At 37.7% G+C, this 26,602-nt stretch overlaps 1 protein-coding gene across 6 annotated transcripts in view; it reads left to right on the forward strand.

The window, feature by feature from the left end:
• ECT2L (epithelial cell transforming 2 like) overlaps positions 1–26,602 on the forward strand; it is a 68,349-nt gene that overhangs the window by 4,782 nt on the left and 36,965 nt on the right. For 5 of the 6 annotated variants that reach the window (XM_036222123.1, XM_036222124.1, XM_036222141.1 and 2 more), the window contains exons 2-4: positions 6,214–6,340; positions 7,498–7,610; positions 23,636–23,798. In XM_036222123.1, the coding sequence (XP_036078016.1) occupies positions 6,239–6,340; positions 7,498–7,610; positions 23,636–23,798 (378 nt within the window). In that variant the 5' untranslated portion in view covers positions 6,214–6,238. The remainder of the gene's footprint in view (positions 1–6,213; positions 6,341–7,497; positions 7,611–23,635; positions 23,799–26,602) is intronic. The other variant, XM_036222136.1, reaches the window with a different exon arrangement.

Genomic DNA, 26,602 nt, shown 5'->3' on the forward strand with positions numbered 1-26,602 from the left:
CTTGATTGAGATAGAAGACATATAGAAAATATGCAGATCATGAGTGTAGAACTCAGAGAATTATAAAGTTAAGTCACCTGGGCTCCTACCACCAGGTCGCAAATCACCTTTCATGTCCCTGATATCATTACCCCCTCTTTCCTCCCCAAAGGTAACCAGCATCCTAACTTCTAACACTATAGTGTCGAACTTTGTGTAAATTAAACCATGAAAATGTATTATTTTGTTTTCAGCTTGTTTTGTTTAATGTCTTATGCTTGTGATTCCTGCCCATCATTGTGCATAGCGTCGGATTGTTCATTGATGTATATAGCATCCTATTACATGACTATATGATGACAGTTATCTTTTTGACTGTAGATGCATACTTGGGTTGTTTCCAGTTTGGAGCCATCTGATGCAGCTTTGAATATTCCCGTGAATTTATTTGGTCCATGTGCTTATGTTTTCTGTTGGTGCGACTTTAGGAAATAATACCAGACGGTCTTTCAAAGTGCTTAAACCAATTTACACTTTCACTAGCTATAGTGAGAGTTGTAGATGTGCACCAACACATGTCTTTGTCAGTCCACGCTCAATAACAAACCATCCCAAAGTTCAGTAGCTTGAAACAGGAATAATTCTTTATCACAGTTCTGCGGGTTGGCTGGCCTCATCTGGACATTTCTTCTGCTTCCTGTTGTAGACTTTGCTCATTGATGTTGCATTCACCTGGGAGCTCAGTTGCAATGTAATACCCAAGACGGCTTCATTTACACATCTGGTGCTTTGGCTTGGGTGGCTAAAACAGCTGGGGGATGGCTTGACCTCTATCTCCCCATGTGGTCTCTCATCATTCAGTAATCTAGTCCAAGCTTATTTATATGACAGCAAGATCTCTGGAGTACAAAATAGAAACTGCACATCTTAAGGCCTAGACCCAGAGGTCACACATCTTCACTTCCACAATAGCTTACTGGTTAAAACAAGGCAGCTCTAGTGCAGATTCAAAGGGAGGGACAGCAATAAACTCCATCTTGTGATGGGAGAACTGGTGTGTATGTATAGGGATGAGAGCCCTTGTTTGTGGCAATATGTATAGACAATATATTGTGTTCTGTTCTCTGTCCACAACAATTCAATGCTTTTCACATGCAAAATACATTTACCCCATCCCAAGACACCCACAGTCTCATCCAATTATGGTATCAGGCTTGAAGTTCTATCTCTTGTGCTCTACATCAACTCCAATGGCAAAGGGGGCTCCTTGCCGGTGGCTCCTCTTGATCCAGAGAGCTCTGAACCTAGCTGTCTCCCAGATGCCCAGCTTACACTGGTGAAACACAAACAGATAACTGCGACAGTCTTTCCTCTTTACAAAGACAGGAAACAGAAGGCACGTGGCAGTGGTTGGTACATAGCAATTCTGAAATCCAGCCAGGCCAGTTGCCCTGATTATTCCTTGATTGTGGTCCTAATCTATTGTTCTCAGTTTCTCTTGGCTCTGCCCTACCGACTCATGGTTCTGTTCTCTGAGTCACTCATCCTTATCAATAAGAAATGATTTGTGGTTGCAGTTGCATACCTTTCTAAGCCTGCTTCTTGCCTATGGAAAGTTAGAGGCTCAGAGATTATTTCAGACTTTCTTGGCTCCTTTTTATTTCAAACTGGCCAGAATAGTATTCTTGACCATTTTATGGGCTTTCTATGTATCTAATTATAATCTGTTCTATTGGACAAAACTATATCCACAAACTTCTTTGAGATAGGCCAGCCCCTCTCTACCTGTGTTCTGGGACAAAAATCTTAAAGATTTTCAGAAAGTTTTATTTTCTAAAGAAAGAGTCTCTGAGGTACCACCTAAACCTTTCAAAGACCTTAGCAAAGTAATAAGGCCATTTATTACTTGGAGACTTTTTGCCGGCTGAAGATACTGTAGCCAATGATATTTATTTCCACTAAAATCTACTCAAAAATTAAATAGATCTTTCAAGTAATTTCATCTCTCTCTTACTGTATCAGATGCAGCCTAAGAAGCCAATCAGCATATTCTGTATCCTGCTTGGAATCTCTTTAGCCATATGTACATATACCCTGGTACATTTTTTATTGTCCACATTAATGCAGGCAGTGGTGTTACTAAACAGTCCAGTGCTACATAACACAGGTTACCCTTTTTCTAGCCTTTCACAGCAACTTCACTGCTCTTCTAGTCTCCAGAAACAGTCTCCTCACCACCCTTTCAATTCCCGCTTGCTGCCCATTTCCAAAGTCAATGCCATGAGTTTTAAGTCACGCTATGGCATAACTCCACTCTACTTCCAGGTACCAATTTTCGCATCAGTTATTATTGCTGAATAACAAACCACCCCAAAATCTAGTGGCTTAAAGCAATAATCATTTCTTTCTCATGATTCTGGGGGCCAGCTGGGCTTAACTGGATAGTAGCTCTACTTTATGCATTGCTCACTGGAAGCTTCCTTTTCCCACTGCTCTGCAATGCCACCTTTGTCATAAGTCAACTGTCCGTACATATGAGTCTGTTTCTGGACTCATTGATCCATTCTGTTGGTTTATTTGTCTATTCTTGTGCCAATAGCTCATGCTCTTATTTCCACCACCTTTATATTAAATGCCGATATCATATAAAGTAAGTTTTACCGCTTTATTCTTTTTGAAGTTATCTTTGCTATCCTGGATGCTTTGCATCTCCATACAACCTCAGTTTGTCAAACACACAAACTGAGGTTATATTAAGTAATGAATTAGTTGGGTAGAACCAACATCTATGCAGGTGCGTACTCTTTTTTTTTTATTGAAATCTTTAAATTTTTTTCTTGATAAAATTTTTAGTATTCTATGTGGAGTACTTGTTCTTATTTGATTTAAATTGAATTAATAAATTTGTTACTAATGATACATTATTGTTTAATAAAGATTTCTTCTTAGTATACAGAAATACAGATTTGAAAACATTGCCCTTGTGGGCAGCAATCTTCTTGAGTTTATGCATTAAATCTGTAGACTCTTTAGTATTTTCCACATGCAATTATGACATTAATATGTAATGAAAAATTTTTTCCTCTTCAATTATTTTATATTTTATTTTATTCCTTTATTACTTCGGACAGAACAATGTTGAATAAAGAAGGTAGTAACTATGAGAGGGAAAGTTTCAACATTTCCTCCATTGAATTGAATGTTTGTTATGTCTTTATTTAGATAAGAAAGTTCCCTTCAAGTCCTAGCTTGCTAAGATTTTTTGTTGCTATCAAAAAGTGTTGAAGATAATCAAATGCACTTTTTTTTGTATCTACTGAGATTGTCATATCACTTTTCTCCTTTGTTTTGTTAATAAGTACATTGATTTTGTAATATGAAACCAACTATACATTCGAAGAATAAATCCAGCTGGGTGCTGATATAGTATCTTTTTTATATATTGCTGTGTTCTAATATTTTGATCAGAATTTTTACATCTATGTTTGTGATAATAAACCTATGACATTCTTTTCGTGTAAGGTCCATGTTGGGTTTTGATATCAAGGATTTTCAGACTTTATCAAAGGTTTTAGGAATAATTCTTACTTGTTCTGTTCTCTTGATGATTTTGTGCAAGTTTACTGTTATTTCTTCCTTAAATGTTTGGTGGATACGAATATTTGTTCCAGGAATAAGGTGCTGCATTAATAACAGCAACAAATTTCAAATTATATGGCATTAACTTCCAGTCTGGTAGCATGAAATTGTTATTGGACATTTGGAAAGATGGCAATTCATGCTATGCACTAGGGAGGATTTTGTAAAACTATAATCTCGAATAGGGTAAAGGGCATATAATATACCTAATGAGCTTTGTACTTTATTCAAAGAGGTAGAAAATTGATGTTATTAGAATGAGTTCATTACTAATTACTGCATTTGCCAAGGTACTACAAGAAATAAAGGAGCTCAGAAAATTTTTGGCTGGTTTACAAGGAGGAATATAAAGGAATTCGGAGATAGCCAAAAAACTCAGGTACTAGCAAAATTGGAAGGTGCAATTGATTCACATTTTCAACTAGTAAAGAATCAATTGAGAAGGCCTTTCAGTAACAAGTGGTATATAGAACTTTGCCTAATAGCAAAGACCAGGTTAAGGGTATGGCTATCACTTTATCATTAGGATCTCGGAATGGAACAAAACGGTACTCAGAAAATATTTTCAGTTGAGAAAATATGTCATGGAAGAGAGACTCGTAGGCTCCAAATAGTTGCAATGAGAGAGAGAGGAGAGAGAGGAGGGGAGGGGAGGGGAGGGGAGAGGGGTGGGAGGAGGGGAAGGGAAGGAGAGACAGAGACAGACACAGAGACAGACAAAGGGAGAGACAGAGACAATGAGGTGAGGTCTCTAAACCATTGCAACGTACAGCACTGCCTAGAATCAGATAAATAACTTGAAATAGATTTTGAAAGTGGTCCTGTCAACAGAATCACTGAATTGCAATGGATTAACTCTTTTATATGTCATTCTCCTTTACAAATGGGAATATTTATTGAAGTTTTCCTTTCCCTGTTTTAACCATTTTATATATTATCTATAGAAGCTAGGGCCAGATAACTTAGCTTTTCAGTTTAGAGATCTCTAGAACAAAAAGATCTATATCTAGATTTGTAGAGACTGTTATGAATCATTCATATCTCCTGGGATCTAAGCTAAAACTATTGATAAGATAAAACTTTGGGTTTTATCCCTCAAGCAATGAATAAATGTGTTCTGCTGTGGGAAAAGAGGTAACCTAAAGAGTGAACTCTGATAGATTGTATTACTGTTCATACTCTTGTCTAATTGTCTGCCCTTGAGTGTGAGTTGGAGCTAGTGACTTGCCTTTAACTAATAGAATAGAGCAAACATGATGCAATATCACTTCTGAAGTTAGGTCACAAAGAGACTATGGTTTTTCTCTTGTGTGCCCTCTTGCTTTTTTATTTGCTCACTCTGATGGAAGCCAGTTGCCATATGAACTGTCCTTTGGAGAGGCCCATATGGCAAGGAAGGCAAGGGTGGCCTCCAGCCAACAGCCAATGAGAACAGAGGCCTTCAGTTCAGTGGCCCGTGACAACTGAATCCTGCCAACAGCCACACAAAGGAGCTTCGAATCCTTCAGATGAGTCTGGAGCCCTGGCCAACATCTTGACTTCAGGCTTATGAAAGACCTTGAAGCAGAGATACCTATTATGGACTTAACCGTATCCCCCAAAATTCATATGTTGCAAGCCCTAACCCCCAACGAGACTATATTTGGAGACAGAACCTGTAAAGAGACAATGAGGTTGTTAGGGTGGGGCTTAATCCAAGAGGACTAGTGTCCTCATAAGGGGAAGAGGAGATACCAGATCTCTCCATCCTCCTCCCCTCCCCTCTCCTGTCTCCGTGTGTGTGTGTGTGTGTGTGTGTGTGTGTATGTGTATGTGCACATGCTCACATACAGAAGGAAGGTATACAGAAAGAGAGGTCTCAACAGAAGCCATCCCTGACAGCGCCTTGATCTTGGACTTGTAGCTTCCAGAACTGTCAGAAAATAAATTTGTGTTGTTCACGCCACCCAGTCTGTGGTATTTTGTTGTGGCAGCTCTAGTAGACTAATACAGTACTTCGCCAAGCTGTGCCTAGATTTCTCACCCACAGAAACTTTGAGGTAATAGGGTTTGTTGTTTTTAGCTGTTAAATTTTGGGATAATTTGTTATGCAGCAATGGATAACTAATACATTAGCCTAATTTTTTTTTCCTCCACATCCCCTTTGACTTGTGTTCTCAAAAGATAGGCAGGTGGAGTGCCGTCTTTGAGCTCTTCAGATTCTTGCTTTCTAGGGAAAGAAAAAGTCAGGATTTCTGGTTGATTAACATTACAATTTCTAGTCATTTTCCCACCAAAGTGAAACTCTGATTTAGATTCATATTTGGGTGCAAGTAGATGAGGACAGAATAAATTATAATGACTTAGAAAGTGTGAACTCCCTATCTTTATTTGTATGGATTATTTTTCATAGCGATATATATACATAAATGAATGAATTGTACATATGTGTATATATGTATATATGAATGAATTGCTATAATTATATGTATATAAATATATGTATTTGAACAAATTGCTATAATTATATAATTCCTATAAGGACAACATCAAGATGCTGGATGTTTCTCCGTGATCTTAACTCAGTATCTATTGAAATGAACCTATGGTTTCTAGGATTGGAAGTAAATAATTTGCTGAGATGGCAGCTCGGGATTCTTCCAGGAACACGCTGGAGATGGAGAGCTTCCACCGGAGATTCAGTGCCTGGACACCATTTACCAACAAGTCATTAAATAGACAGGCGAGTTACATACCGTAGAATAAAACAAGTTTAATTTGTAAGGCTAAATTTACTATGACATATTGGGTTTCATGTTGTCATATATATATTTTAAAACCTTCTAAAGAATTTAGTTTTTGAATTACTTTAAACAAAAATAAATCTACATTTGTCTGCACCAAAGATAGTCACTTTTCACCCCAGTCTCCAACTCTTAAATTATGGGAGGCTCAGGATCTGTCTCCCCTTTCCTCTGTACCTCCAGGGACAAAATGGAAACCTCCAGAACACACACGGTTGGCTGTAATGGGGAAGGAGGAAAGAGGAAGTGCTCTGGGTGGTATTTTGGTGTGGAGAGCGTTAATGTGTAGTTCTGTGTATTTCTTTAATCCTCTCTTCCCTCCTGTGCCAACTGTACAGTTCCATGGCCCTTTGAAGGGTAGCACAGGAAGCAGTCACTGAATGGCTCTGTCAGATCTTAATGGAGAAGGCCGCTGAGTCCTCACAGCTCATGCCTGGCTCAGGCCCATTCACAAGGGAAGGAAACCAGACAGACCAGGGCCAAAGCCCCTCCGAGTAATAAAGCCAATGCGTTTTTATATGTCTTCTGAGCAAAGCTGGACTGAAGTCCAGGTTTTGAGGGGAGGAGGGGACACCATTTCTTGGTGTATGTCTTCCCAGGAGACACATCTAACAGCAGCTGTTTAGCAATATTTATTAACCTTCATTTTGGTGAGTACTATGAAGGTATAGGACTGTGGGTTAACCAAATCAAACCTCCTTCAAACGGCCTTATTTTCACAATTAAACAAGTGTAGCCTCTGTGTGTTTTCCAGATAAAATGTTTGGAATCTGTTTCCCCGGGTCACATTAACTCAGGTAGGAACAAGAGCCAGGATTATCTTTTTGTCTTGCAAGAGGCCGTCTTGGGCCCCTCTATAATTATGTCACCCAGCCTTTTCCACCAGCCCACCCGACCAGCCTGGGCTTGTCTGTATCCCTGAATAAGAGCAGTCAAAGCTGACGAGAGAGACCCCTGCTACATGTGTGAAAGTGCTTTGTGAACTGTAATGTGCTATGCAAATATTAGCTGTGAAGCCGTTAGACTGCCTAAGGATTGCTTAGCAACTAAGACTATGTTAAATATACAGGAAAATACCCTTTTTCCCCCTTTATAGCTCTTTCAGGAAAGAGTTGCCCTTATAAGTCACTGGTTCGACCTCTGGACTAACAAGCAACGCCAAGAATTCTTATTCACGATATTTTTACGATGCACTAAATCACAATTAAGGTAAACATAGCCTAACGAGGTAATTATCATGTGTTCTTAAAGAAAACAGTATATAGTAAAATGTTTATATAACCTTTAAGATTTTTATCTTTTTCTCCCGGGAGGGAAAAAAAGCAAATAAAGCAATTGATATTTTAAGATTTATAAACAGACCCTTCTAGTGCTGCTTCCTCCTGGGGCTGAAATGGAGTTGGGTGCTTTAATATCTTCATAGCACGGTGGGAGGTTTAGTTTTTACGAAAATTTGTAAATAGCTTCAGCCAGTAAATTTTTAACATTCTCTTAGTATATTAACTTCTCCTTGGAAGTGCCGGACAGACAAGATATTTCAAGTAGATATCTGGTACATACACTTGTATGGCCGTGGTCACTGATTGCCAATAATGGGTCCTTGTTCTTAGTCTTGCCCTTCCCTGCTGTTACGTCTGTTATTTTCTTTGAAATGCTTCAGCAGAGACAGTGTGATATTTGAAGGTATTAGTTGAAATACCAGGGATAGCTAACGTTCTGATCAGGAATTAATACTCTAGGCGTAGTTAGCTAGCATTGTATTAGGAAGGTCACAGTCTCAGTTATGACCAGATACTTTGCTAAATAGCATAGCAAATACCGGACATTCGTTAGTTATCAGAGCAACTAGAGGCTTGTTCACTTGGCAGATGAATGTTAGAAATGGACTTTCTTTGGTGAAACTAAAGATATTCAGCTGTGGGACAAACCAAAATGTTCCAGAGAGCCCTCCAGCATGCCTGGACTTGAGTAAAAAATCCAGACAGGCTGCTAGCAGGTGCTGTAAGGATGGTTTCCCAGGCTTCATCCCCAAACAAGTGGCCTTGTCAGTCTGGAGATCTGGTAGCCTGAGACCAACAATGAGGGCAATGCTAGAATCTTGTTTTAGGAATTTGTCCTATTTCTTATCCCTTTTCAAATGAGTGAAACTTTTACCGAAAGGACAGAGAGCTGGGATTTCATCAAGCTTACAGAAGAGATTGTGTGCAGTGATTTGGGCTTATTTATTAAGGTTGGCTTAGTAAAAGTTGAGGTGTGGCATCATTTGGTTTTAGTGTCTTTCACTATAACGTGCTGGTGAGGCTGGAGGAAGAGGTTAACCTTTGAACTTCTTAGGTAGCTACCAAAACGTACTTGAGTGTTGTGCAAGACCAAACTGGCTTATTTTAGTTTGCAAAAAGGCCTCCCACGTTTTCTTGCAGTTTTTCCTGCCCATCTCGTTTGATCAACCATTTCATCTTTTCTCCCTCCTCACTCACCTTCTCCGTTGTCAGCTTTCTCTTGCATCTGTGGGCACATAGTGGATTATTAACCAACTGTCCCTGATGAAGTCACCGAGTCACTGAGGGGAAATGGACACGTTCCTGGCTGTGTTGAAAGAAGCTGCAAAGACAAGCCACAGAAAAATAGACTCTTTAGTCAACGCTTGAAAAATAGGGAAGATAACTTTTTACCGTAGTCATTAGCTAGGTCTCCTTTTACTCCAAATTTACAGCTTGCAAGATAAGAAAATAATAGACCGAACTCCACGTCCATAATTGCTTTGTGGTGTAGTCTCCTGTATCATAAGCCAAGCAATTTTAGTTCTAACCACTAGAGGTCATTAGAGAGCTTGTGGTATATTTTGAGGCTTTTTAATATTAGGCCTGACATTTTGTCATTGTAAATTGCATTCTTTGTCTGGTACCTGAATTATTCTTTCTGTGTAACAAGGATATGGAACTAATCTGTTCAGTGAAATTACTTTGCTTTTTTCATTGCATCTGTGTTTCTGCAAAGAGCTGTATGTATTTCATAGTTCCACAAATCTGTTATTACATATTCTGGGCTGCTGATTTCAAGGGAAGTTGTTCTGGTCTCTAAATTTGGCATCCTGAACCCACTTCTAATTTGTAGCAGTGGTTTTTGTTGGTGAACACCAATCAGTTTACTTTCCAAAGTCTAGATTAAGTATTTCTTACACAATTTCCTCCCTATTACTTTCTGTCAGTCATTTCCTTCCTAACCAATATCTACAGATACCATGTGCTGATAGTCTAATTTGAACTGACTATTATAATTAAATCTAAAAACTCAACTTATTTTATTTCTAAAGGTAGTGCAATCGACTTTCTTTTAAATGTCTTCTTGGTATGTAATTCACAGATAATAAATTTATTCACTTAAAAGGGTACAAGTCAATGGTTTTAGTAAATTCACAGAGTTGTGCATCACCACCATCTAAGTTTAGAACATTTCATCACCCCAAAAAGAAACCCCTCCTGTCCATTAGCAGTCAGACTCCATCTCCATCTCCCTTTACTTGGCAACCACTAATCTACTTTCTGTTTCTATTAAGTATGCCTTTTATGGACTTTTCACATAAATGAAATCATATGTGTTCTTGTGTGACTGGCTACTTTCATGTATTATAATGTTCTCAAGGTTCATCTCTTTTTTTGGAAGCATGTATCAGCATTTCTTTCCTTTTTATAACCAAATAATATTCCATTTCATGGATATGTCACGTTTTAATTATCTGTTCATTAGGTGATGGACATTTAGGTTGCTTTCACATTTTGGCTGTTGTGAATAATGCTGCTAGGAACATCTGTGTACAAGTTTTTCTACATGGATGTCTTTATTTCATTTAAGTATATACCTAGGAATGGAATTGCTGGGTCAAATGGTGACAGGGCAATCAACCTTTAATTTTGAATCTTATTTATTCATACAGTCCCTTCATACAGTCCCTGTTCCTTCTTAACTGTGAATAACCTGTGAATAAATGAGAGAATTTATCATCATTCGAATGTCTGAAATCCTTATACGTAGGTTAGGCTATATTAAAGCAAAATACCTTGTTTTCAAGGCAGAGAAGCCATTGTATTAGATGTTTTATAATTTCTGAATAATATTATTTTAATTCAGGGAGTTACAACTGTAAAGCTTAGCTAAGATATTGTAGTATTATTGGTCGGAAATACATTGTCACATTTTCTTTAAAAGTTTCTTCTTAATCTCTGTGAGATAGATTCAAGGATCTAAGATTTTTCTTTTCTGTCCTGAGAAATATTCCATATCGTTAAGATTTAAGAAGATTTCTTAAGTGGAGTTATATGAAATTTAAGACATTTTTCCAAAGTTCAGCTTCTTAAACCACCCCTCTGGCACATTTCGCCTCTGACTTCAACTTAAATGTCGCCTCTCCCGAGAACCCGAGAACCCGTCCTTGCTCATCTTTCACCCTCAGCAATTTCTACAAACCTCTACCATGGCACTTCCCCCAATCCATTATGCTCACACGGCCACACATCTAATGGTTTCCAGTGCTGCCGCCCTCCAGCCACTTGACTAGGCTGAGCTCTCCTGTGACTCCTTAAAGGAAACTAGACTGTTTGTGTCTGTCACACTTGGAGAAACCTGAGAAGTTTGCATCAGTTTCCTAGCCACACTGGTGGAACTGGTTTCAAAATGCCTCGGTTCAGGACACAAAGGCCTTTCATTCAGGCCTGGAGCTGTTAAAACTTGTCGCTTTCCCTGGTGGGTGGGGCAACGTTCACACAAATTCATTCCCAAGAGATGGATGATCTGCATGTGTATGTGCGTGCGTGCGTGCGTGCGTGAGTCTGTGTGTCTGTCTGTCTGTCTTAGAAGAGTGAGAGATAATGAACAGTGAAGGATTAACTCTTATTATTTGTCTCCCTCAGAGCGTCCTGGAAATGGGATTAGAGGGCAGAAAAATGTACCAACCAACTCACAATTAAGAGAGCACAACCACCAGTCTTTCCAAGCAACCCCTGGGAGGGTTTAGTTGAGTTGTGAACTGTGAAGAAACCTTATATACAAATTTTTGAGAGATGACATACTGCTAGGTTAATTTTAAATACAGAACAGCTATATCACTGTGATTTACTGAACAATCATTTGAAAGAATATTTCCGTGTGGAGGCAGTGGAGAGGCGAGGGGATATTCAGGGACACCCTGGGGCTCTGAATATCTAACCCAATCTTGACATTTGAGTCACCCTGAGTCTTCCCTCCCCTTAGCCATATTCTGGACATGTTCCTATCCTTTCACACGGATCAGATGGTCACAGGCAATCGTATGATGCATTAGCATTTGTTGTTGTGTTGGTTTTTAGAGATGGATGAAGCTAAGAAAAAAAAAAAAAATCCTTGAGTTTAAAAGAAAAGGAGAAAACGAAAACCCAAAGCTGTTTTCTTGGGTGGGATGGGGACAGAGGGAGAATGGATGTTGGGAAGGCCATTGCCTGTACCAGGCAAACCCGTGAACTTGAAGTTCTCATTTCCCATTTTGTAAATGGTTCCACTGTCGCTTAATAATGTTTAAGTTATCTTTGTAGCACTTAGCACCACATGACATTGTTATATACAGTACTTTTTTGTTTGTTTACTTGCGGTCTCTCTACTCCACTAGAATGGAGCCTCAACAGGGCAAGAACTTTTTTCTGGTGACTCCCTCTGTCCTTAGCACTTACAGCAATACCAGGTACATAGTAGCCACTTAATAAATGCTTATTGAGTCAAGGAAGGTGTCCAAAACACTTTTAATTACAACAATAACAAAAAGACAACCAGAAAGAAATTTTTCATTTGATAGTTCTCAGGAGGAAAGAACCTTTCAAGATACTACCAGCTTTTGAATAGAGGAGATTACTAATACTTTGCTTCATTCAAGACTTTTCATTATCTAATTAATTCAAGACGTCTGTAAAGCAATCCAAAAGGAATCATACACAGTAACGTTGTGTGCCATGTCACACAACTCCACTGGTTTCATCTGTGTGAATGGCACCCCTTGGAGTTCACTGCACAACTTCTTAAACGCAGCAGCCCAGATAACGCTACCAGCCATTTATAAGGTACATGATAGTACCTTCCGGGCATGCTCAGTGTCCTTTTACCTTCTGCGTAGGAAGAGTCAAATTCACAGATAATTCATGGGAGAATGGAGACAAGGTTTTAAGGGGCTCTTTGTCAGTGTTCTGTATTTGAGAATGTCTTCAGGAGGTGTCCAAGAAGGTTACAGCAGAATAAGAGCAGAAGTGGCTGCCCATGAGACCCAAGTGTCCTAGCAAGTCTTAGAAGCAGAAGCAGAGTGCCCGTGGTACACAATGGGCATTTGGTGAAGCTTTGCCATCTTTCCTCCTACTCTGTGTATCCTTTTGATTTCATGGTCAGATAGCTTTCCAGTGCAAGTAACAGAAATGGAATTCAGATCAATTTAGGAAGAAATGGGAATTTGTTCATATTTGTCTAGCTTCAGGCTGGGGCTAAATCCTTGGATTCAAACCGTAATAACAGGGATCGCTCTCTCACGCGCTTATTCCCTCCCTCCCCCACCCCCTGCCCCTGTCCCCGCCCCTGCCCCCCCCACCGTCTCTCAGCTTTGCTTCCCTATAAGTGTTACATAAAACTAAAAAGATAAGTATAAGATCGTTAATAAAGAAATTATAAATTTAAAGAACAGTTAGGAAAAAAAAAACCCTGGATAAACAGATTGGTTTGCCATGTTTAAAGATGCTAATTCCCTCCAAATTAATCTTCAAGTTCAGTTCAATCTCAGTACTAATCCCATAATGGGATTTTATTATGGACCTCGAGAAACTGATTTTAAAGCTAATCTGGAAAAGAAAATGGACAACAATGACTAAGAAAAATTTAAACATAAAGGTAAAAAACGAGTAAGATTGCATTGCCAGATAATAAAACCACTTTTATTCTAAAAAAAATAAATAAATGAAAAAAAATAAAAATGCCCCTACAACCCAGCAATTCCACTTCTGGATATTTATCTGAAGAAAACAAAAACACTGATTTGAAAAGACATATGCACCCCTATATCATTACAGCATTATTTTAAAAAGCCAAGATGTGGCAACAATCTAGGTGCCTGTCAATAGATGCATGGATAAAAGTGATGAGGTATATATATTTAATGAAATATTACCAATGTAGAAGAATGAATCTTGCCATTTGCAACAACATGGATGGAGATAAAGGGTATTATGTGAAGTGAAATAGGTCAGAAAGAGAAAGACAAATACCATATGATTTCACTTATATGTAAAATCTAAAATAAACTAACAAAACAGAAACAGATACAGAGAACAAATTTATGATTACCAGAGGAGGGGGTAGAGGGATGGGTGAAAAAGATGAAGGAGAAGAAGAGGTACAAACTTCTAGTTATAAAGTAAGTCAGCCAGGAAATGCAGTATACAACACAGGGAATATAGTCAATGATATTGTAATAACTTTACATGGTGATAGATGATTAGTAGACTTGTCATGCTGACCACATCGTAGGGTATATAAATGTTGAATCACTCTGTCGTACACCTCAAACTAATACAATGTTTTACACCAACTATACTTTAATTGAAAAAAATTAAGTCTATATATATTAGGACTTACTATAAAAATAAGTTAAAATAACCTTAAAAGTGAAAAAAAAATACTCCCAGGTATTATCTTAAATGTAAAGAAGAGCAAGAACTGAGATAAGTTCTGAAGGAAAGGGGCCGGCATCTACAAAGGTCAAGTTGATCAAATACTTAGGTGGCTGGACTGATCTTTCCTCTTCTTTCTTCAATGCCTGTTTAGTGGGCTGGACACTGTTGCTTACCAGCCCGCTCACGCCATTCCTCATTTTCTCTTCTTCCTGACAGAAGGCTTGTTTATCCCCAGTATTATGTGCTTTCTGGTTGGCTGGTGGTCACCCTGGCTCACCAAGGGTGACTCAGGGTTGGACAGACCATAATAATGCCATCCCCTTTGGTGGTTTCTGGTTTAGGAAAGGGTGTGAGGATATTAATTCTGCCCAAGGAGATGTAGGAGAGTGGCTACTAGAGAGCTTCTGGGAGCATTTTCTTCACTCACAAAAGGACTTAAATAGGGACATGAAGAAGGGGCAGGCCCTCTTCCGACCTCCTAGCCTGTGGTCTCTGCAGTGTGAGGGTCTATGCTCACAGTACCTAGTTCTTTGGGAACTACCTCCGAGGATAAGCCTGAAGACCAAAGCAAGCTGTTGAGTAGGCAAAGTGAAAATATGGAAAGTCTTTGACCCTCAATGACATACATCATTGAATCTATGAATTCACTGGTCCTGGAGCGGCCATAGTTTTCCTTATTGTTTAAGAAAAATGAAAGGAAGATAAATAGGTTTTAAAAAATTGTTCATAATAGTCCATTTACCTACTTGTCACTTCTCTGGTCATATTGCTCTCCAGAATCTAACTGAGAACCAGCTAGATTTGGAAAGACAAAAAAGCATTAAGCAATCAAACTAATGTCCTTTACACATAGGAGAGAGTCCTTCAGACTCTCGTGTAGAGTCTAAGTATTTAATTCAGAGCTTTAAAAGGAGTTCTACATACTCTTAAGGCTGCCATATATGCATTCAACCCTTTGTACTTGACTTTGGAATCAGCATCAGAATCTGCTAGTCTGCCTCTTCCACCAGTGGGAAGCCAAATTCACCAATATAGAGAAGGGGTAGGCCCATCAGAATCACTTGGAGTGCGTAAAAACAGACTGCAGGTTTCACTCCATAGATATTTTGGCTCTACATGCCTGGGATCTGGCTGTTTTTACCAAGTTCCCAGGCTGATGTGGTACACAGCCAAGTGTAAGGTACAAAGCCTGGGTCAACTGAAGGCCCAAGGCTTCTTCCACCTCTTAATTCTACTTGAGTCTCCTTGGAGGCAAAAAGCAGACCACACAAGTGTCTCATCACTTCCATTCTCAATGCAATAAAACACAATTATTGGTTCAGGTTCTACAGGTGCCTTTTTCATCTTTCACTTGTGAAACTACTGAATGGTTTTAGAATGTGTTTCATTGTCAGTAACCTTAAACTGGACATACATAATATAGAAATATTTTACTCTCATATAACTGCAAAATCCAGAGGCAGGTTTGGCTGCAGTTGAACTTTAAGTGAAAGAAAGGTTCAGTAATAAAACCAATACCTTGTTTCTTTCTGTCCCTCTGTTCTGCCTTTGGCGATCGTGGCTTCATTATTACATTTGCCCCATTGTGCCCAGAAGAAAAAAGACTTTCTTTGTTTGGGCTTCACTCTGATTAGACTAGTTTAGGTCCATGTTCACATCTGACTAATTGCTGTGGCAGAGGATTGACTCACAGGAATTGACTTAGCCTTGACCATGTGCTTTGTGGATCCAGGGATGGAGTCAGCTTCCATAGAACCACATGGACCACCAAATAGAAATTGAGATTATTTTTAACTAAAGAAGGGGAAGTAAATGATTAGTGGCAAAAGCTAAAGTCTATTCATTTGTCATTCTACAAGTATTTATTGAGTGCCTACAGTTCTAGGTGCATGAGAGTCAACATTAAACAGAGTGTAAATAGTTCCTGCTCTCTGAAGTTCATATTGTAGTAGACTAAAAATTGTAGTAAAATATAAAAAGGGGAATTCTTCGCCCCTCATTGGATAGTTGGCAGTACAACTTAGCACCATCGTAAATACTTTGGGGTGTTTTTCCATGTCTCAGAAGTTAGATTAGTGTGGTAGACTAAAAAATGGCCTTTGTATATGTCCAGGCCCCAACCCCTGGAACCTCTGAATGTTACTTTATATGACGAAGGGACTATGCAGATGTGGTTAAGGATTATGAGATGGGGAGATTTTTTTGCATTTTGGGGACTCAACATAATCACAGTGGTCCTTACAAGGGATGCAAAAGATGTGAGAGTCAGAAGAGAAGATGATGATGATGATGATGAAGCAGCGGGGGAGATCTGAAGATCCTATGCTGCTGGCTTTGAAGATGGAGGAAGGGGCCATGAGCCAAGGAGTGCAGGCAGCTGCCAGACCCTGAAAAGGCTCCCCTCAGAGCCTCCAGATGGAACCAGCCCTGGCAACACCTTGACCACAGCCCAGCGCAACTGACTTCAGACTTCTGACCTCCAAAACTTTGAGAGAATAAATTCGTATTGCTTTAAGCCACTAAGTTGGTGGTAATTTGTTATTGTGACAACAGGAAATTAATACCAGCAGTGATTTTCTCTTTCCTTGTTTAACTTTTATGATTATTTTTCATTCTTTATTCTAATTTATGCACATTTATTTAACCCCTGCCAAGGTACAAGCACCATATTAGGTGCCGGGACAGAGCAGCAAATAAGATAGCCACCATGCTTTCTTTTATGCGGTTTATAGCCCAGTGAGGAGACAGACTTTAAATGGTGAGTGAGTCCAAAAAGGACGGAGTTTGAGGATCAGCAAGGATAGAAACACAAAAATAGTGCTTAGGTTACACTATTATGTGCATCAAGTATAAAGGATACAGTTTTCAGCAAAGGATATGGGTGACATTCAGTAGGGAGTGCTCAGTGAGTGACAGTGGCCTCCCACAAGGAAGCATTTGGGTAGCAGGAATGGTCAGCCTCATAGGAAGGTGGGGGGTTCTGGCAGTACCCCAGAAATATCACCCTAAAAGTCCACTATCATCACCTTATATGGTTACCTATTCTGTTGCAAGAATAGCTTTTTATTAGCCACATGACTTGTACCTACTATGCTGGTCCTAGATAAAATTTCTTGCTCCTTCCCCAGCACTGTGTTGCTTCACTGGCCACAGTTATGTAATAATAACTGGGAAAGTCATTCTACAATTACATAACAATAACCAGTCTGTGTGCACCCATTATTCTTTATTTTTTACAATTTAAGACAGGACTAGTCAGCTCAATAGATATCAAATAAATAGCTACAACTGTTCTAAGTGCCAAAGAAAAAGTAACGGGCACCTCACCTCGTCCAGGACATCAGGGAAGCCTTTTCTAAGATCTGACGTTTATGCTGGAGTTTGAAGGTAGAGTAGAAGTGAGACAAGCAAAGACTTGGACACTGTGTGTTCTACCTGTAGGGGACACGTATGAAAGCCTTGGGCCCTTTTTGTCTGTTTAATAATAACGGGCTTTTGTAGAAGCATTGGAAAATAAGGATAAACAAGAAAAAGGAAAAAACCAACCACTCATAATTCCACCACCCAGATTTGATCTTCTCATTTTGTGTATATGTACATCCATTAAACTATGAATAAGAAAATATAAATTATTTTAAACCTTTTAACAAAACTCTTTGGTCGCCCCTCCTTATGGTGTTACCTACCCCCAGCTTGACTGCCTTATTTGCTTAAGACTTTAGCAGGTAGACTCCCTCGCCATGTAATATCTGCCTCCTCCACTGGATTAGAAACCCCGTTTCCTTTATACCCCAATCCCCGTCGTTATTCTGTGTGACATTGGCACCCATGTGGAAACCTACCTAACACAGACCCTTACCATGCCATAGAGTATTTGCAAAGCCACCAGACAAGACTAAGATATGCTATCGAGGCCACTAGAAAAACAGGGACCTCTGCCAAAGCCACTGGTCCCTCTCCAGGCCGCCTCTCCAAGCTGTCCTCCCAGTCATTTTCTCACAATTTTGGCAGCTTCTTTCCACTTCTTATCCGAAATTTAAGAGCAGAGAATTAGATTCAAGTTCCATATTACTAAGTCTTGTTATTTTTGCAAAGTACACATTGTACATTCAGTAGCACACTGCAAAGCATTATCATGAATTATTTAAATAAAGCTATCCTTGTCACAATGAATGAGCAAAGTACATTTTGTTCATTGTCTCCTTACATGTTATTTCTCTTCACAGACTTCTTACTTTGCAACCTCAACTAAAATGCAATGAGCCACAATCATTACCGCAAACCACCCTAGTTCTGCTCCTCATGAACTGATTTTTTTTTTTATATATGACTGAAGCATTTTCTTTCCTTCTTGCTTAAGATTCATTACACTTAAATGTGTCCTTGGAAGCGCACAGAGTAGGAACAAATATTTAAAAAGGAATTCAGACTCAATTCACGTTTTTTGTTCCACTGGGATAGAACAGTAGATGCTGTGGGATGGGAATGGAGATGGGGACGAAAATTCCAAAGAGACTAAGACCTGTCTTCGACAAGGAGGCTGAAGACATTTCTGTTTTGCATCTTATTTTATTAATCTGCTTATAACTCTAAATGAGAGCAAAGTGTCTGTCAAGGGTTAATGAAATGATTGCCTACCTTAGACAGTGAGTTAGGTCAGTGATCCATTGGGATTAACTGTCCTTGATGTTATCACAGTCTCGTTCAGTTTGAATGTTAATCTCTATCAATACTGAGAAGGTCCCCAAGTGACACTTGTGTCTGAGGATACGATGTACTGCCAGTACACGCACTACTTCATTCGTTACCCTCTCGCTTACATCGCGTGCGCGCGCGCACACACACACACACGCACGCACACACACGCACGCACGCGCACACACACACACACTTATTTTCTCCAGACTGGCATGCCAACAGGTTCATTTGAAGCCACTCTGTTTTGTCTTGGATTGTGACAAGGCTGCATGGACAGGGATCAAGAAGGAGCAATGACTTAAAATAAAGCCTGGGGACTAGAACTGGATAACATAATAAACAATCATTAAACCTTGGGACTGAAGCTGATAACCTCTCCTTTAAAAAAAAAACACACACACAACAACTTAATTTTGCAATAATTTTTCTTACAAAAAAAGTTGCAGAAATAGTACAAATAATTCCTTTATCGTTTTCACCTGATTTCCTCGGTTGTTAACATTTTACCATTTTTGCTTATTATTCTGAATCATTTAAGAGTAAGTTATAAACATGAGTATTTCAGTATGTCCTAAAAAACAAGGACATTTCAGTATGTCCTAAAATACAAGGACACTATGTTGAAAAATCAAAGTACATTCTCCAATATCAGGAGATCAGCGTTGATACAGCACCACCATCTAACCCATAGACTCCGTTCATTATTACTGATTGTTCCAACAATGTCCTTTATAATTGTCTTTTCCTTCTCAGTCCAGAATCCAGTCCAGGGTCACTTTTATAGTTTTCATGTGTCTATATCCACCTTCAATGTGGAGCAATCACTCAGTTTTTTCTTGTCTTTTCTCACTTGACACTTTTGAAGAGTACAATCTGCTACTTTGTTGAATGACATTCAATTTGTGGTTGACTGATATTTCCTCAAGATTACATTCAGGTTTTACATTCTTGGCAGGCATAACACACAAGCAGTACTGTGTTCTTCTCAGTGAATCATATGGGGGACCTACCATGTCAATTTGTCACATTGCTTATGATATTGACTTTACCACTGGGTTAAGCTAGCTAATTATTAAATAGTTTGCACTTATTAATAACCAACCAAAAAGTATTTGAGTGATTAGTTTTAAACTAATTTAAAAAATATTTGAATCTGCAAATATTCTGTTTCTTATCAAACTTTCACCCATTTAGCGTCCATTGATGATTCTTATCTGAAGCAATTAATACTATGCCTAGTGATTTTCTAATTTCTTAATTCCTTCTACATATGTTAGTTGGTGTTCTGTTGCAAGCTAGAACTTTTCCTTCTCCTAAGACTTGTAAATGAGGCTCCAGTTAAGTCAGCAGGTTGAGTAAATTCATGGCCAAAACTGACTCTGCATCTAATGGATGTTCAGCAACCTGTTTGTGAAGGTAACTGAGGTCCTTTTTGTCACTAATTGGAGGTGTCATTTTCATTTCACAGTGGAACCTTCTGAGGCTTGACCCACTCTATTGGAAATTTAGGTCAGAGAAGACCCATTGCAAGATGAAACCTATTCAGAGTCATGACTTTTCATTCAGTGAGTCTTTCTGTGTTCATTAGGACCTAGGAACAGGTCAGCGGTAGCCTCTTAGCAGTGACAAGTTCTGTAGTCTCAATGGCCTAAGGTATATGAGTTCTGATAGGTTCTTGGTGCCAAAGTTTCCAATTAGCTGTGAGATTGGTCACAAAATCTATAATTCCATTAAGTTTGGAAGAGACTAGAGTTTCCAGGGAAGAATTTGATTTACTGATACCTGGACTGCTTCCAAACATGTTTGTTCTAGTGATTCTCATTCAACTATGACCACCCTATTTGGTGGCGTGGGACTGTAGCAGATGTTTATTGCTCATATCTAAAGAGGACAATCAGGTGTTAAGTATCTTTTTGTGTGGGCAGCAGTGTACCTTTCATGGGCTATGAATTGTCTCTTTGGTCTAAGGCCTCTCGAGCCCCCAAGATAATCGCTTTGGTAGGACCTGGATTTTGTAGTGATTCAAGAGCCATCTGTGCTTAGGTGGCTTGAAATGCGATGTAAGAAGTTTTCTTAATGGACATCATATAAAAAAGTTTTCTTTATACATGTCGCATTAAGAAATTATTGTTTAATTCATTTAGATATGATGATGGTATTAGAGTACATGCCTTTTAATATTCTTATTTAGTCACACACACTGAAATATTTATAGATGAAATGACATGCTGTCTTGAACTTACTTTGAAATAATAGAAAAGTGGAGGAAGGTGACGGAAAAGGAGAGGAGAAGAGAAGGAAATAGTGGAAACCAGACTGACTACAAGATGATAATTATTTTAATTAATTAATGGGGTCATAATAGTACCACTGATATTAAGGTGAAATAAAGACATTTACAGATAAAAGGAAACTGATGAAAGTTGTCGTCAGAAGACCTGCAGTACAGAAATGCTAAAGGAAGTCTTTCAGGCTAAGGAAATTAATACCAGATGGAAACTTGGGTTTATAAGCAGGAATGAAGAGCACAGGAAATGGTACATGTGTGGGAAAATATAAAAAGTTTAAGTCGCTTTAAAGACATATGACTTTAAAGCAAAAACAATATATTGTGGGGATTATAACTTAAGTAGACACAGTATATATGAAACAAAATCACAAAGGGTAGTGAAAACTATACTGTTGCACTGTCTAATTTTACGTGAATATCAAGTCTAAATAGACTATGAAAAATTCAAGATGCATATTGTACTTCCTAGCAGCAATTTAAAAAGCAATGCAAGAGGTATTCTGAAAAGCCAACAAAGGAATGAAAATGAAATACAAAACAACTTATTAATTCAAAGCAAAGCAGGAGAGGAGAAGTGAATTTTCATGAAACAGATGGGATAACCAAACAACAAATAAAAGTAAGACTTGGATTCAACCATATCAATAATTATATTAAATATAAGGGGACTAACCCCTCAAATAAGGGAATGGTTGTCAAAGGAGCTAAAAAACAAAAACAAGATCTTACTGTATCCTGACAACAGGAGCTGAGGAATACACTTTCAATATAGAGACACTGATTGGCTAAAAGTAAAAAGACAGGAAAAAATATCACATGCAAATAGTAAGCATATAAAAAGTAGGGTGGCAATCAATATCAGCTAGAATGGACTTCAAGACAAAGGAATATTACCAGAGAAATGGAGAGGGACATTTTATAATGAGAAAAGGATCAATTTATCAAGAAGTCACAACAATTATAAACATGCATGTACCAAATCGTAGTTTCAAAAATGAAGCAACACTGACAGAATTAATTAATAGAACAGCTAAACAAAAAAATATAGAACTGAGGAATTTTCTCAACTTCTTTGACCTAGTATTTACAGAAAACCAACAACTTACAAATAAATGTTCATTTTAGGAACAAAGTAACATTCACCAAGATACATCATTTAATGGTCCACAAAATCAGACTCAATATATTTCAAAATTGTTGAAATCTTAAGTATATTCTTTAACAACAATCCAGTAAATTTGAGAATAATTAAAATATCTTAAAAATCCCCAAATATTTGAAAATTAACTTACTTATAAACAACCTATAGTCAAAGAGGAAGTCATGAGAGAAATGAGAAAATATTTCAGATTGAATGATAATGAAAATGCAACATATCCAAGTATGTGGAACACATGGAGGGAAGTATGTCATTTAAATGCTTATAATATAGAAGAAAGAGGATTTAAAATTATCTAAATTTTCACTTTAAGAAACTGGAAAAAAATAGCAAACTACACACAAAGTCAGTAGAAGGGAAAAAATAATAGTGGAAATCGATAAAATAGAAAATGGACAAACAATAGAAAAAATCTCAGTAAACAAAAGCTGGTTTTTGGAAAATAGTAATAAAATTGATATACTACTAGCACGAGTAACAATGAAAAAGAGAAAACTCAAATGAAAAAGGGGTCTTGCTATAGCTGTTACAAACATTAAAAAGTGAATAAAAGAAAATCATCAATAATTTTATACTAATAAATTTAACAATTTAGTTGTTTTGTAGATTCCATAGTTGTTTGTAATTATTTTATAGATTCTACACACATGGTACACAAATTGAGACAGTTTTACTGCTTCTTTCCTAACACATATGCCTTTTATATTTTTCTTGTCTTATTGAACTGGCTAGGATGTCCAGTACACATTCAACTGAAGTAATGAGAGTGGACATTCTTATTTTATTCCTGATGTTAGCAAGAAGGCATTTAATATTTCATCGCTAAGTATGATTTAGCAAGAGGTGTTTATTCTAATTGCATTGGGAAGCCATTGTAAGTTTTTACCTGCTTGAGTGACATTACCTAATTTGCATTTTTAAAAAACCACTAGGGCTGCTCTAAGGAGAATGGGCTCCAGGAAAACTAAAGTGGAAGCAGGGAGACCATCAGGAGGCTTTTGCAATAGTAGAGCAGAGATGGAGGTGCTGTGGGCCAGAGCAGTGGAGATGAGGGTGGGGGCAGGATTTGGGGCTATATTTTGTAGGTAGAGCAGATAGGACTTGCTGATTTATTGAATTTGGGGTAAAGCAAAAAGGAAAAAAAAAAAAACCAAGAGCTATAGCTTAAAGAACTAGATTTCGGATTTTTTTCCCATGGATTTTAGATATTTTAGATTTTAGATATTCTTTCGAATGGATCACTGAAAGTAAATACAGCATTTTTAAAAATCTAGACTTATGTTATTTGGGATTTAAGTGTTTTTTACAGGTAGAACATTAGAGAAAGAACAATGGCTAATATTTATACTAGATTTTTAGTCAATTTTAGGGACTAGTGTTCTAAACTAAATTTCTATATCTTTCTTTTTAGATTTGTCCAAGACCAGTTTTCAGAAAGGATGAAAGTGGACAAAGTGGATTTCTCTACAGTGTTACCACGCTTCATTTCTCTCTATATCTTTTCCTTTCTGAATCCGAAAGATTTGTGTGCAGCTGCGCAAGTCAGCTGGCCCTGGAAGTTTTTAACTGAACAGGTTTACTGCTCGTCACTTCCTAGTAATAGGGTTCAAGTACAACTATAATCTGTAATGAGGCAATTAGGGTAACTTTCTTCCCTGAGGACAATGACTGAGGTGATCTGAACCATAATAACTTACCCTTAAGGGAAAAAATATGAAGATAATTTAAACATTAATTATTTTATAAGTAAGGATATACAGTATTCTAATAATTCATGTAATTTTAATAATTTTTAAATACTCATTTTTTTTAGAAAACATTTTACTTCGGCTAAAGAAGTCCATTTTTTTCCATGAAAAATTATTTACGCTCTGGTTTTTATATAATATATCTTATCCATGATAACTCACCTCAAAAATTGCTATACAACCACAATTTCATCTGATTTCTCCTTGGCTAGCATCAGCTGAAGAACATAAATCTAGACCCTCAATATCCTCTGCTATTAATTCTGCCTCCAGCTTATTTACCTCTTCATTTTCTTTTAAAAGATTTAATAAAATATAATGGTGGACATACTTTAAATACAAGTCAATAACTTCTTTAACTTGTACACACTTTTCTGGGTGGCCTTGTGCTGAGATTCTGATCTTAGAGAACACCTTACTGTCTGTGGTTGGGCCATATGCAAAAGCCAACTGTGAGCCCTTAACTTAAGTATTTAAGAATTCCGGTTTAGTGTTGGCCTGGTTTATCATTTTCTGTCTTTTTACTTCAAAATTTTCGATGTCATATTTAAGGAATATGTCTTGTAAATAATATGCTGATGGAGGTGGTTCGTTAGCACTGGACAATCTTTGCGTTTCAGCGGGGGTGACTTAGTCTGTTTACATGTATGTAAACGTTGATATATTTGGGTTTAAGTCCACCATTTTACTAGTTACTGTTTGTTTTCTTTTTGTTCCATGTGTTTTATATTGTTTCTCTCCTTGTCTTCTTTCGGAAGACTTAAATATTTTTTAGGTTGTTCACTATAAATTATCTAGCAGTTATTTCATGGTTACCATAGAAATTACAACATTCAACCCAGAGTTATTTTACCACTTCTGAGATAATGCAAGGAGCTAGAACCCTTAAACTCTATCACCTCACCACCCCCATTTCTATGCTTTTGTTGTCAAATATTTTAATTATATATATTTAATTATATATAATATACAAACACATTTAAATATGTATATAGATATTAACATCACAAGGTTTTAATATTATTGTTTTATAAAGTCAGTGTTTATTAATAAGTAACCACATATTTCTTTTTCCCTTGTTCTTTATACCTTTCTGCATCTCTGAGTTTCCATTTGGGATCATTTTCCTTTTGAATTCTCTTTAATATTTCTTTTAATGCGGCTTGCTGCTGACAATTTCTTAGTTTTTAATCTAAAACTGTCTTTATTTCACCTTCCTATTTGAAGGCTGTGTCACTGGAAATTTGAATTCTAGGTTGGCAGTTAAGTTTTTATAGAACTTTGAAATTTTTCCATTGTTTTCTGGCTTTCATAACTTTTTTTTTTTTGAGAAGCAGGAAGTTTATTGTCATTCTTTTGAAGGTAATGCTTCTATTTTCTCTAGCTGCTATTAGGATATTTTTCTGTCTTTTTTGTTTTCTGCAATTTTATCATGACGTGTCTGCGTACCAGGGGGGGGGGGGGGCGGGTGTGTGTGTGTGTGTGTGTGTGTGTGTGTGTGTGTGTGTGTGTGTGTGTGTGTGTGTGTGTTTATCCTGTTTTGTGTTTTGCAGTGCTTTTTGAATCTGAAATTTAATGTTCTTTATTCATCTTGAAAAGTTCTGAGATGCTATCTATTTATATATCGCTTTTGCCTCATTTTCTCTCTGGGATTCCAACACTTACATTTTAGGGTGATTCCCCATACCCCATACATTTTGTCTTCTCTCATGTATCTTTTCTAACCTTTTGGCTTTCAGCATTTCAGTCTGGACTTTTCTTCTGGCCTGTCTTTCAGTTTACTAATTATCTTTTTAGTTGGATTCTAATTTGCTCTTAAACGGTTCCATTGAGTTCTAAATTTCAGCATCATATTTTTCAGTTTTAGAATGTTGAGTTGATTATTTTGCCAAAATTGTCCACCTCACCATTTAAGTTCATGTCTTATAATTTCTGGATCTCCTGAGGATCTCTCTCCATTTACTAAAAGACACAAGAAGAAACAAACGATGCTCGTATTTTGTGTACCTGGTACTTTTGAATGAGTACCAGATACTGAGTGTAAGAAATGAATGTGATAATTTGAATCTTTGGATATTATCTTCCTCCAGAAAGGAATTGCCTTTGCTTCTGGCATTTGGTTAGGCTAGGAACAGATCCCTTAAATCCAATCAGAGAATGGGATATCTCAAAACTACCCTTAGTCCTTGTGATAGTTTATCTAGTTTCTTATTATCCTTACTGAAAAGGATCTCAGCTGAAAGCCTGATGTTGTTACCAGGGCTTTTCCCTTTAGCTCCTGAGTTTAAATTTGTTTATTCTCTTCCCTGTGAGAATGCCCAGAAGTCTTTACAGCTTCTAAGTCCTTCAGCCATAACTTTCTGCTCTGATTCTCAGCCTAAGCTCTACTGTAGAACTGTCAAATTCCCTGAAGAGAGTGATGCCAACTATTGGGCTTAGCTCTCTGCTTTCCCTTCTCTCTGGGTCCTGGTTGCACAGTTCCTGATTGCATGGGTAGCTCTATAATGACTTCAAGTAATTATTTTATAATATTTTGTCTAGACATTTAATTAAACCACAGGAAATTTGCTGTTTTCATATGTCCAAACTAGTTACATATTGACAACATCGTATGGTTGGTTCAATCAAAG

The sequence above is a fragment of the Rousettus aegyptiacus genome, unplaced genomic scaffold (genome assembly GCF_014176215.1).
Source record: "Rousettus aegyptiacus isolate mRouAeg1 unplaced genomic scaffold, mRouAeg1.p scaffold_m13_p_1, whole genome shotgun sequence".
NCBI classification, from domain to species: Eukaryota; Metazoa; Chordata; class Mammalia; order Chiroptera; family Pteropodidae; genus Rousettus; species Rousettus aegyptiacus.